At 43.3% G+C, this 14,003-nt stretch overlaps 1 protein-coding gene across 3 annotated transcripts in view; it reads left to right on the forward strand.

Moving 5' to 3' along the window:
* The window catches only part of Atxn10 (ataxin 10), a 166,907-nt gene that overhangs the window by 66,059 nt on the left and 86,845 nt on the right, over positions 1–14,003 (forward strand). For all 3 annotated transcript variants that reach the window (XM_045152030.1, XM_045152028.1, XM_045152029.1), the window contains exons 7-8: positions 2,106–2,271; positions 12,444–12,552. In XM_045152030.1, coding sequence (XP_045007965.1) covers positions 2,106–2,271; positions 12,444–12,552 — 275 coding nt within the window. The remainder of the gene's footprint in view (positions 1–2,105; positions 2,272–12,443; positions 12,553–14,003) is intronic.

Below are 14,003 nucleotides of genomic sequence, written 5' to 3' on the forward strand. Positions count from 1 at the left end.
CCCAGAGAGAGAACTGTCCAGAAAAGGCCCAGAGGGATGATCAGAAGGAAGGAGTTTAGGCTGAAACAAGGTGAAATGGAGTTCATTGTTAGGGTGGCCTGACTACAGAAATGACTGATGTGCCAATTGCCATGTCGTATTTGTTTACTGACCCCTCTCCTCCTTCTGAAAACTACAAAATGGAAATAAGTTCTCAGCTCAGGGCAGAGCTTTTTTGGAGAGCTATGTTAAGCTCTTTGGCCCCTGGGTAAATAAACTCTTCTACCTTCACTCATAATGGTGTTGGAGTGATCTTTCCAGAGAATTTCTACAACAGTTTTACCATGCTTGGGAGGTGCCTACCAGAAGGATTGAGTTTGCAAACTTTTCTTTTTCCTTTTAGCTCTTGGAAATCTCCTTTCTGTTCCTTCATTTGGACCTCCAGGGTCTTGCTAAACAGCCAAACAACTTTGTAAACCACCACTGTGTGGCCTACCTTTCCTGCTTCACTCTCGCAAGGCTCCATGTTGATGATCTGTCTGCCCATTGTTGGATTCATCTCTCCCGTTCTAACCTGTCTGTCTTGTTTCTCATTTCTCTGCATCCCTATATGTAGATGCTTTTGATTTAATATGATAAAGTTATATTGTGTGAAATAGTAAGATGCTAAGTTCCCAAAGCCAAGGATCATGATTTAATATCCTCGCAGTGGCTGCCACTTTATCTGACCCAGTGATTAAGAAATGCTTTGAGAGCAGAAATGGGACTGCATACTTGGTGATAGTGAAAAATGTGGCTCAGTGGCTTGGGATTCATTTATTCTTTCTTTCTTTTTTTGGGGGGAGGGTCTTTTTTGTTAGTTCTGGGGCTCAAGTCCAGGGCCTTGCACATGTTAGGCAAGGCCTCTGCCCGAGTTAACACCCCCAACCTACCCTATTCATCCTTTAAAGATGATTAAGGGAAAACAAAAAGTAATGTGTGAATATTGTGCTCAAGAAAAGGATTATTTGCTTGTTTACTTGCATTAATAACTGCTTAAGAAACTTCAAATTTTGGGTGTTTTGAAAACTGCTCAGCTGCTGCTTGTTCCCTTCATTTGGTTTTGAGATGAAAGCATTCTGCACAGCTTCCTTCTTACCTGAAGCAGTCAGTTAGCTGAGTCTTAGTTTAACCGCTCACTTACATGACACTGATGAAGTTAGCTAACTTCACTAAGCTTCTGTACGTTTTAAAAATATTTTATTTATATATTTGCAAGGAGAGAGAGAGAATGGGCAAACCAGTGGCTCTTGCTGCTGAACATGACTTCATATACATGTGCTCCAGTGCACATCTGGCCTTACATGGGTACTGGAAAATTGAGCCTGGGCAGTCAAGCTTTGCAGGCATGTGCCTTTAACCATTGAACCATTTCCAGTAATTCCCTCCCTTATTTAATACCGTAGCTCACGTAGCCCAGGCTGGACTCAAACACCTGATCTTTCTGTCTCTACCTCCCGTGTGCTGGGATTATGGGCATATGCCACATTGGCTAGCTACACATATTTAATGGAAGCTAATGATATTACCTACCTTGTGGAGGCTTGTGAGGATTAAATGGGATAATGTATGCAAAAGATTTAGCAGTTTTAAGTGGTGAATAAATGATACCATACTATGTTTTGCTATCATTGTTGTGAATGTGTTCACATTCAACTGGCATGTATTCACATTCAATTGGTTTCTGAAATGTTGAATTATTTCAGTGTTAAAAGTACTTGTTATTAAAGTGTTCCTGCTCTGGTAAGTGATGTCAGAAACACCAAGAACAAAAATGGAGAATTGATGAAGATTAGTTATATTCATAAAATGTTTTTCCTACCTAAATAAAAAGTTCCAAATGAATATAGTTTTTTAAAATTGTCTTTATAAGCTGTGTATGGTGTCTCATGTCCTTAGTCCCAGCACCCAAAAGGCTGTGGTAGGAGGATCACCATGCCTTCAAGACCTGCCTGGGGCTACAGTTAGTTCCTAGGCTAGAGTAAGACTGTCTCAAAAAGCACACACACAAAGTTGTCTTTATAAGTTACTCATATATTGCACAGCTTAAATGCTATGTGTTTATGTGGAATTTTCTTGTTTTACAGGGTCACCTTCTTAGACATTATGATAGCCAAGATGGTGGGCGATGAGCAGCTGACCAAGAATGATGTCCCTCTATTTTTGCAGTATGCTGAGCTGATTGCAAGCTCCTTTATGGATCAGTGCAAGACTGTGCTGAAATTGACCTCGGAGCAGCATGCTGAGGATGAGGTAAGAGACGGATCTTACTGGCCCAGAGGAGGAGAGCAGGCAGCCACATCCTCTCTGAGGATTCTTTATTAAAAGCTTATAAATGTATTCCATGGTATGTCTCTATAGTAAGAGACTGAAGAAATTATAGAAAAGGACACTTATTTTTTCCAGTCCAAGTTAGTGACTTGAAGAATAATTCTGGCTGATACTTTCCTCAGGCAGATAACATGGAAGACAGGCATGCATACACAGACGTGTGCACGCACCTGTGTGTTAAAGTGGAGGTGTTATGTGCCATCTACATCAGTTCCATGTTTTTTCTGAATATAGGTGCCATAGGGCAGAAGTTCAACCATGCTCATAGTGTCGTGTGTGTGTGTGTGTGTGTGTGTGTGTGTGTGTGTATGCTCTTAGCAAATACCGAGTGAACAAATAAAAAGTATGTTGTGAATGCTTTTTAAAAATGCCAGTATGGGGCTGGAGAGATAGCTCAGTGGTTAAGGCACTTGCCTGCTAAGACTAAGGATCTGGATTCAGTTCTCCAGTAAAAACCAGATGCGCAAAGTGGAACATGCATTTGGAGTTCATTTGCAGTAGCTAGAGGCCTGGGCACACTGATTCTTTTTCTTTCTCCTTTTGTCTCTACTGGCAAAAAATTAAAAAAAAAATTAAATGCGAGTGTAACATTCAGGTAATTATATTCCCACCTATTCACTGGACAGCTTCTCTTTGTATCTTTCTCCTTCTGTCTGAGTTAAAGTCAGAACCCTTTTCTGTCTGGGAAACAGCTCAGTGGAAAATGAAAGCATTCCTGGAGCAGTGACAGAGATGATCCTAACGGTGCCAAGTAAGGGCCCGCACGGCAGTGGTGGAGCATGACTCCATTTCTGTGAGATTCAGTAGTAGGCCCAACTTACTGATAACGACATATGAGCTGGGGCTGATGCCACGGGTGAAGGGATCTCAGGGGATCTTGAGGAACTTTTGGGTAATAGAAATTTTACACATAACTATGTCCCTGTATGGTTCACTTCAGGACATGACTTCTTTGTATATAAATCATACCTCAATGAAGTTAGTTTTAAACACATTTTAAGAAAGATAATTATAGGTCATTTGTGTGCTGATAGGAATGATCAGGTAGAAGGGAGTGTCAGCACTAGCTGAGACAAGATGGGAGGGGCTCGAACCCAGAGTGGACACACATCTGTTGCCAAAGGGGCATGAGGAGTCAGAATGGGATCATGCGCTGAGTGTGGTCTTGCGCGAAGGAGTCATGCGACACTCGACACTCTTGACTCCTGTCATAGCTGCAGTCATGGTCATAGCAGTTGGACCATAGGAGGACATTGCTTTTGTACCTGTGCCTGGGTTTAAGTCATTTTGCTGTTGACTGTTACTGCTGTGTCCTATAGACCAGGTATGGTCTTACTCATTATGCTAATATTTCTCTTTTCCTGTGATAGCACAGAAGAAGTTCTTGGCTTGCTTTTCTGGAAATTGAGTTGCCTTTATTTCCAGCAGGTGGAGCAGTGAGTTGTGCTTTTTTAAAAAATATTTTTTGTTCATTTTTATTTACTTATTTGAGAGCGACAGACACAGAGAGAAAGGCAGATAGAGGGAGAGAGAGAGAGAATGGGTGCACCAGGGCTTCCAGCCTCTGCAAACGAACTCCAGACGCGTGTGCCCCTTTGTGCTTCTGGCTAACATGGGACCTGGGGAACTGAGCCTCGAACCGGGGTCCTTAGGCTTCACAGGCAAGCGCTTAACCACTCTCCAGCCTGAGTTGTGCTTTTTAAAATGTTTCAAATATTGGTTTTCTGGGAGACAAGAGAAAGTCCCAGAATGCAGTACTTGTGAAGTTCACATGACTTGTGTTTAAAGTGATTATTTATTAATGAGACAGAGAAAATGGGTGTATCAGGGCCTCCAGCCACTGCTAACAAATTCCAGACACATGTCACCTTGTGCATTTGGCTTACATGGGTCCTGGAGAATTGAATTTTGATCTTTATGCTTAGCAGGCAGGTGCCTTAACTGCTAAGCCATCTTTCCAACCTGATTTATTTTTTATATATAAGATAATTTTTATTTTCCCTTCAAATCGTTTTTGTGAGGTGGGAAGAATTACATGAGAATTGACTAGAAAATTGTAGGTAGTTTTCTTTTGAAAAGCCAACATAGTTCACTTAAAAATTATTTTTTTCTTTATATTCATGACTTGTGTATATTAATGCATATAGTTTATATTTAAGGTAGAAGTGGGTGGGGGGAGCTCCAGTAGACCTGAAAAACACTCCTGGGTCAATATTTCAGTGTACTGTATTCTTAGATGAGTAAACCCGGGCTTATACGTTTCTAGAAATGGAATTACTGGGTCAGAGCATGTTCTTAAAACTTTCTAGAGATACGTTTTAATGATTCACTGATTCAATATAAGGCTGTGGGTTACATGACTCTGCACATCAGGAAATTTTTTTTTTGGTGTGTGCACATGCATGTGGATGTCTGGACAACCTTGGGCCATTCCTCATGAAAACCTTTCTTTTATTGAGACAAGATCTTTCATTGGTCTAGAACTTGCCCACCTGAAGTGGACTAGCTGGCCAGTGAGTTCCCAGTACTGGGATTAGAGCTTGGACATCTACACTCTGCTTTTGAATGGGTTTTGGGATTGAATTAGTTCTTAGTGCAAATTGAACAGTTTACCTACTGAGCTGCCTAAAAATCTGATTGAATTACTGTTTTATTTTGATATTTTTTAGTGACCAATATGTTCATTTGTTTTGCACATTAGGTTTTCTTTTAAGAAGTCTTTATTAAAATATTTTTAGAATAATCTTTCTGGGGCTGGAGAGATGGTTTAGCCATCAAAGTGCTTGTCTACAAAGCCTAAGGACTAGGTTTGATTCCCCAGTACCCATGTAAGCCAGATGCATAGGTGGCACATGCATCTAGAGTTCATTTGCTGTGGCTAGAGGCCCTGATGTATGCAGTCTGTCTTTCTCTCTATTTGCCTCTTTCTCTCTCTCTAATAGATAAATTTAAAAAAATCTTTGTGTGATACAAACTTTTTCATGTTTAAATTTATAATAGTCAGCTTTTAGAAAGTTATTTATTTGTTTATTATTTAAGAGAGAGAGAGAGAAATAAGTGGAGGGGGGCGAGAGAGAAGGGGTGTACCAAGGCCTCTAGTGCTGTAAGTGAACTCCAGACACGTAAGCCCCCTTGTGCATCTGGCCTTTGTGGGTCCTGGGGAATTGAACTTGGGTTCTTTGGCTTTGTAGGCAAGCACCTCAATTGCTAAGCTGTCTCTCCAGGACCCCACCCCCACTTTTTTTAAAGAGGGACCTTGCTGCACAGCCTAGGTTAGACTTCAATTTGATCCTTGTGCCTTAACCTCCCAGGTGATGGGATAGCAGGTGTGGGCCATCTGCCTGGCTATAGAGTAAATTGCATATTGGATCCATTTCTGGATCTTCATCTTTTACAGAGGGAATCAGTAGGACATTAACTGGAGGAAGGAAGTCAGAAAGCCACATGCTTACATGCAGTGAGCAATGGTGATAGGAGCATGCAAATACGTGTAACACTGATCCACACACAGGGTGATAACTGCATTCTCATCAGTCACAACTAATTAGCATTTCAGTGGGCAAAATATTTGCTTTATTAGCACATATTGTAAAAACTACCTCAGGCACTGAAGAGCAGGTGATGTTAACAAGATTGATAAGGTAGGACAAGACACCATTTCCTTTCTTGTTTCCCTTAAAAATTTCCTTTCTTGTTTCCCTTAAAAATTTCTTAGAATGTTGTTCCTTTGATTTTGCATGTCTTCCCCTTTTCACTTAATTAGTTCAGTTTATTTTATTAACTTTAATTCAGTTTATTTTGACTGTGTGTGGTGTGTGTGTTGTATGCACATGTGTGTGCAGATGCCCATGCCCCGAGTGAACAGCTGCGGAAGCCAGAGCACACTGTCTGTCTTCATTTGCTGCTCACTGTGTGTGTCTGAGACAGAATCCTTTGCTGGAATTGGAGCTGGAGCTGCCATTCTCAGTCAGACTAGCTGCTCAACGAGCCGGTGCAATTTTTTGGTCTCAGCTTTCCACAGGACTTGGGGTGTAGGTGTGCATGGCCATGCCCAGCCTGTGTGTAGGTGCTAAAGAATCAAATTCCAGGTGCATCAGCTCCTCTTAGGTCCTCACACTTGCACTGCCAGCATTTTATTGGCTGAGCCATCTCCAAAGCACCTAGTACAGTCTTATAATACCTGTAAATATTTTATTTTTATTTATTTATTTGAGAGAGGCGGGGGGGGGTATGAATGAGTGCGCCAGAACCTTCGGCCACTGCAAAGGAACTCCAGATACATGTGCCACCTTGTGCATCTGGCTTACATGGGTCCTGGAGAATTGAACCTAGGTCCTTTGTCTTTGCAGGCAAGTGTCTTACCCACTAAGCCATCTCTTCAGCCCCTTTTAAATATTTTAAAGGACATTTTACTCGTTACTCTTAGCTTTTCAAACATTTTTATTTATTTGTTTATTTATGAGAAAGAGGAAGGCAGAGAGAGAAAGAGAGAGAAAGAGAGAGAGAGAATGGATATGCCACGGCCTCCAGTCATTGCAAATGAATGAACTGCACATGCATGCCCCCACCTTGTGCATTTGGCTTATGTATGTCCTGGGGAATTGAACCTGGGTCCTTTGGCTTTGCAGGAAAGCCCCTTAACTGCTAAGCCATCTCTCCAGCCTACTCAGCTTTTTTTAAGAGAAGAATTTTTTGAATAATAAACTAATATACTGTTGACTTTATTAATAAAGGAATATGTCATATGAATATGTAGGATTTGATTAATTTCTTTCTCAGTTAATACAGAGTTTAGGAGGTGAAAAGGAACTTTTGGTTAATCTCTTCCAAGCCTCTAACTTAGACGTTCTGTCCTGGAAATTTCAAGCCTTGAGTAAGGGAAAGAAGTGCAGTAGAGCCCACGAGCTGCCACCCGCTGCAGCAGCAGCAATGAGCCTCTTGCTGTGTGGACAGGCCGCGCGTGCCCCTTGTGCCATTGGACCTGGACCCAAGCAGAGTTCCACCGTGGCTCACCAGGCATTAGAGTTTTAACAGTGCAATGCAAATGCTCATTTGAAGAACTAATATGACAGTTTCATTTATTTTGATGAATCAGAGTAGAAGTTATGGAACCATACTTTTGATTTGATTGATGTGTTTCCACTCTTCTTTACTATGAGGCTTCCATTTTCTCTTTCCTTTTTCCTCTGTACTTGTTATTTGTTGGAGAAGCTCCTTCAGCGGTTTTGATTTTGTTGAGCGTGGCTCCTGGTAGTGGTTTGCCTGACTCTTTCCCTTACACTTGCTGGGATTGATGAGTCATTGGATGACTGGGCTGGCCTTTAACTCTTGTTTCAGCTCCCATGTGCTGTAGTTAGAGGTGATCACCCTGGTAGCAAGTCATATTTTGTCACTAACAGTCCTCAGTTACTGACAGGAGTATTTTATGAAGAGAAAACCCCTGCTTTCCCCAAGTAACTCTTCACTTATTTATTCTAAGCACATCTTGACTGAGCACGGCGGGGTAAGTGCTTGACCCTCCCTTCCGTGGCCAGTCTTCAGAGAAACACGCTTTGTGTCCTCAGCCAGAGGTGACCAGTGACTTGCTCTGCCTGTGTGTCACTTGAAGTCGTAACTTTCAAAGTACTTGATTTACTTTTCACTCTTCTTCTCTTTCTTTTTTTCCCCTTTTTTGCTTTTGATCAGTTGGAATGTTCTGCTTTGCCCATCCTGTCCAGTGTGAGCCTGTTCCTGTGACTTCTGATTCCTTCATGTTCTCTGGCTGTATCCAGGGTTATCAGGTGCATACTGTGTCATACACCCCAAGTTAGCCTGCCATTTCCTGAGCAGTGATGGTGTCTGGAGGTGACCATCTGGGTGATGACTCCCTAACTGAAGCTCTGCCAGGTTGATGGGTTTGCTTGAGACTCTTTGCCCATGCTTCTGACTTCAGACTTCTAACCTAAATCCCCACTGACTCTTTGACTAGCAAAGGATAGCTGTGTAGTAAAATTAATGACCCAAGAATGAACATTGATTATTTCTTGCCATTTATTTTCAGATGTTTAGAATCCTATAGTACATAGAATTCTCTTTAAATTTTCTAATTACAGAATGGTCTCATTTACTGTTAACACAAGTAATCTTTCTTCTAAAGAATGTTCTCTTTATGGCGTAAGTTTATATCTGCCACTATGTTTTGTCAGACGTGTACTTTGTGGGTTTCGTTTGTTTGTTTTTGACACAGGGTCTTATGCTGGCCCAGGCTGACCAGGAAGTCACTCTGTGCTTTCAAGCTGGCCTTGAATTCATAGCGATCCTCTCACCTGAGCCTACGGAGTACTGGGATTAAAGGTGTGAGCCACCATGCCTGGCTTGTTTTGTTTTGTTTTTCAAGATAGGGTCTCACTCTAGTCCAAGTTGACCTGGAATTAACTCCATGGTCTCAGGGTAGCCTCAAATTCACGGCCCCCCAAGTGCTTCAGATAATGTGTAATTTAAAAGCCACTTAAAAATCTTCAAAAATCAGGCTGGAGAGATGGCTTAGTGGTTAAGCACTTGCCTGTGAAGCCTAAGGACACTGATTCGAGGCTCGATTCCCCAGGACCCTCGTAAGCCAGATGCAGAAGGTGGCGCATGCACCCGGAATTTGTTTGCAGTGGCTGGAGGCCCTGATATGCCCCGTTCTCTATCTGCCTCTTTCTCTGCTTGTCTGTCACTCTCAAATAAATAATAAAAATTTAAAAGTTATTTTAAAAATCTTCAAAAATTGCTAGTCATGGTAACCCCTGCCTTTAATCACGGCACTTGTGAGGCAGAGGTAGGAAGATCATGGTGAGTTTGAGGCCAGCTTAGGGCTATAGAGTGAGATCTTACCTTGGAAAAACAAAAACTGAAATTTTAAAAATTACATTTTGGGAGCTGGAGAGATGGCTTAGCTGTTGAGGCACTTGCCTGTGAAGCCTAAGGACCCATGTTTGATCTCTCTCCAGATCCCACATAAGCCAGGTGCACAAAGGTGATGCAAGCACAAGGTCACACATACATGCACACTAGGTGGCACAAGTGCCTGGAGTTAGATTGCGGTGGCTGAAGCCCTGGCGAGCCAATATTCTCTCCACCCGCTCTCTAAAAGAAAAAAAAAAAATCTTTTTTTTTTTTTTTTTTTTTTTTTTGGGTTTTGAGGAAGGGTCTTGCTGTAGCTCAGGCTGACCAGGAATTCACTATGTAGGCCCAAGGATTTTTTTTTTTTTTTTTTTTGAGGCAAGTCTAAAAGGCTGGCCTTTTTGCTTGCTTGCTTCCTTTTTAATGCAAGAGAGAGAGAATGAATTGGCGTGCCTGGGCCTCCAGCCATTGTAATTGAACTCCAGATGTGTGTGCAACCTAGTGTGCGTGTGCCACCTTGTGCATTTGAATCATGTTGCCTCTTGCTTACTTGGGACCTGGAGAGTCAAACATGGATCCTTAGGTTTCGCAGGCAAGTGTCTTAACCTGTAAGCCATCTCTCCATCCCCCAAAATTACATACTTGTAATATATATAGGAATATTGTAATGTCATTTATACTTGGTAATTTCTTAGTCATATTTTCTTTTTCTTTCTTTCTTTCTTTTTTTTTTTTTTGGTGGTGCCTGCCTTTAATGGCAGCACTCGGGAAGTAGAGGTAGGAGGATCGCTGTGAGTTTGAGGCCACCCTGAAACTACATAGTGAATTTCAGCCAGCCTGGGCTAGAGTGAGACCCTACCTGGAGAAACTAAATAAAAAAAAAAATTTTAAAACAGCCAAGGCAAACATAAAACTCTGTAGCTCCAAGTCCAACAACTTTAGACAGTGAGAAATCTCTAAGTCCAGTAATTCTAAGCATCAACAAGTCTCTGGAGTTCCAATTCCGCCCCTTCAGTTAGGCTACTCACAGTCCTGGAAAACTTCATTGGGCCGGCAGCTTTCCTTAGCAGCCATCTCGTGGTCCCAGCATCTCCACTGGGTCTCCACTGCAAGCTACGGTTCATCCTCATGGCCCCATGGGGTCTCCATGCAGGCAAACAGCAAACCTGCTTCACACTTCCCATGGCCGTTTCCAAAACAAGACCATGTTGCAAACTCAATGACCCTCTCTTTCCTGCATTTCTTATACTCCACAATACCAGGTAGGGTGCCAATTTGTTAATCCAGGGGAGAATAAAGCAGACTTTGAAGAACAGGACACTCCTTGAGCACTCAGGCCCCCTTAAGATAGTCTATATTCTTCCTGTTGCCTCAGTGCAGGTCAGCTGATACAAGCTCAAAGGTGATCTCATATAATTGCAGCTGGAAGGGCAGAAGTTTCAACCCAAAGATTTCATTTCTGTGTCATATTCCTCTGCTTACACTAGTCCATTTCTGTGCAAAGCAACCCTGCACAACCTCACAGGACACGGGCATAACAGCAAGCTTTTCACACCAACTGCTAACCCAGTCCAAGCAAAGCTCTTTCTCACCCTCTTAAGCCAAACTTCACAGTCCATAGTTCTTACTGCATTCAGGTCATTTCAGCTCTGACCAGAATATTCCATCAAGCTGTATTTACAGCACTGCAAGGCAGGCATCTCTTAGGCCACGGTTTCAAATCCTTTCACATTCCTCTTGAAAATCAGCTCAAAAAGGCCAAAGCCACAGAGTTAGGTGTCTAGCACCAATCCCAGTCCTTGGTACCACTTTATTGTTGCAGTCAGGTTCACATTGCTGGTAGAAATCACCCAACCAAGAGCAGCTTGTGGGGGGGGGGGGGAAAGGTTATTTTGGCTTGCAGACTTGAGGGGAAGCTCCATGATGGCAGGGGAAAATGATGGCATGAGTAGAGGGTGGACATCAACCTCCTCTCCTGGCCAGCAGTATGTGGACAACAGCAGCAGAAGAGTGTGCCATTAGTCATGTTTTCTATTTCCTCTAAATTATGTATATTGTCTATGGGAGCTAATATTCTCAAATGTTACTATCTTTTCTGACCCACCAAGATAGTGCATATAGAATTACGTTTTTGCTCAGAAATAGCCCAAGTTCTTAAAGCTAGTCATCTCCCTGCCCCCTCCCTCCATAAAGGACTTTACAGGGTTCTTATGGACAGGAAGTTAATGTATTTCATCAGATCTTTCCATCTTTAAAGTAGAGCTTGCATACTGAGAATGCTTTAAAAGAAAGTATCCACATAAATGTGATGTGCAGCTTGTAATTTTGTACATTTACCCACTGTTGGAAGGTGCTTTTGCTTGAATCAGAGCTTTTCTGACTTTTAAGAAGTTACATCATGACACATACTTTTGCATCCTTTAAAAAAAACCCGTTTATTTATTTATTTGCAAGCATAGAGAGAGAGAAGACAGAGAGAATGTGCATACAATGGCCACTGGCCCCTGCAAATGAACTCCAGATGCATGCACCACCTTGTGCATCTGGCTTACATGGGTACTGGGGGATCAACCCTTGGTCCTTTGGCTTTGCAAGCAAGAGCCTTAACTGCTAAGCCATCTCTCCAGCCCCTACTCTTGCATTCTTTTCTTTTTTTTTTTTTTTGAGGGGGGGAAGGGATTCTGAGGTAGGGTCTCACTCTAGTTCAGGCTGACCTGGAATCCATTATGGAGTCTCAGGGTGACCTCGAACTCACAGTGATCCTCCTGCCTTTGCCTCCTGAGTGCTGGGATTAAAGGGTGTGTGCCACCACACCTGGCTTTGAAGTATATTTTTAAAATTTATTTTTATTTATTTATTTGAAAGTGACAGAGAAAGAGGCAGGTAGAGAAAGAGACAGAGAGAGAGAGAATGGGCGCGCCAGGGCCTTCAGCCACTGTAAACAAACTCCAGACGTGTGTGCCCCCTTTGTGCATCAGGCTAATGTGGGTCCCGGGGAATTGAGCCTCGAACCAGGCTCCTTAGGCTTCACAGGCAAGTGCTTAACCACTAAGCCATCTCTCTAGCCCTCAAGTATATTTTTAATACTTGTTTCATACTGCCTAGTTTTGTTTCTTCAGATGTTATAAGTACTGACTTAATATTTATTGTAATGTCTCATTTTTTTATTGTTAGAACAATCAAACTATTTAATTTCTGAGAGTTGAAGAGAGGTCTCCTTGTCTTTTTAGGATGCACTGGCTACAATCCGGCTTCTGGATGTCCTGTGTGAAATGACAGCCAACACAGAGCTGCTTGGCTTCCTACAGGCTTTTCCTGACCTGCTGGAACGGGTGATTGGTGAGGAAAATAGCACACGGATACTTTTGATTAAGAGATCTTTGATTTATTCTGTATTATAAATCCAAACCTAAATCCTCAATCTTCACTGTTTTGGTATACATTTTGTTTTGTTTTGCTTTTTTGAGGTAGGGTCTCAGTCTAGCCCAGGCTAACTTGGAATTCACTATGTCGTATCAGGCTGGCCTCAAACTAACAAAGATCCTTCTTCCTCTGCCTCCCAAGTGCTAAAATTGCAGGTGCGCACCATCACGCATGCTGCACTTTGTGCATCTGGCTTTACATGTGTCTGGGGAATCGAACTCAGGTTGTTAGGCTTTATGAGTAAAGCACCTTAACTACGGAACCATCTCCCCAGCCAGCTTTTTTGAATTTTTGTTCTTGGGTGGAATTATGGTATCATGGGAACAACTCTGGCCGAACAACCTGAGGCCAGCTGTGGTCTTAGCCCTCTTCCTGGTGCAGCTTGGGCGTCTGCTGAGTGGGAGGACATGCAGGCCTGTCTGCAGTTACCTGCACTGGCGTCACCACGAGTGCTGCTGATGACTGAGATGGTGGGGGAGTGTTAGTTGTGAGAAGATACACAGGCCTGTCTGCAGTTACCTGCACTGGCGCGTCACCACGAGTGCTGCTGATGACTGAGATGCTGGGGGAGTGTTAGTTGTGAGAAGATACACAGGCCTGTCTGCAGTTACCTGCGCTGGCGCGTCACCACGAGTGCTGGCTGATGACTGAGATGGCGGGGGGAGTGTTAGTTGTGAGAAGACACACAGGCCTGTCTGCAGTTACCTGCACTGGCGCGTCACCACGAGTGCTGCTGATGACTGAGATGGTGGGGAGTGTTAGTTGTGAGAAGACACACAGGCCTGTCTGCAGTTACCTGCGCTGGCGCGTCACCACGAGTGCTGCTGATGACTGAGATGGTGGGTGTGTTAGTTGTGAGAAGATACACAGGCCTGTCTGCAGTTACCTGCGCTGGGCGTCACCACGAGTGCTGCTGATGACTGAGATGCTGGGGGAGTGTTAGTTGTGAGAAGATACACAGGCCTGTCTGCAGTTACCTGCACTGGCGCGTCACCACGAGTGCTGCTGATGACTGAGATGGTGGGAGTGTTAGTTGTGAGAAGACACGCAGGCCTGTCTGCAGTTACCTGCGCTGGCGCGTCACCACGAGTGCTGCTGATGACTGAGATGGTGGGTGTGTTAGTTGTGAGAAGATACACAGGCCTGTCTGCAGTTACCTGCACTGGCGCATCACCACGAGTGCTGGTGATGACTGAGATGCTGGGGGAGTGTTAGTTGTGAGAAGATACACAGGCCTGTCTGCAGTTACCTGCACTGGCGCGTCACCACGAGTGCTGCTGATGACTGAGATGGTGGGGAGTGTTAGTTGTGAGAAGATACACAGGCCTGTCTGCAGTTACCTGCACTGGCGCGTCACCACGAGTGCT

This window comes from Jaculus jaculus, chromosome 6 (genome assembly GCF_020740685.1).
Source record: "Jaculus jaculus isolate mJacJac1 chromosome 6, mJacJac1.mat.Y.cur, whole genome shotgun sequence".
NCBI lineage: Eukaryota > Metazoa > Chordata > Mammalia > Rodentia > Dipodidae > Jaculus > Jaculus jaculus.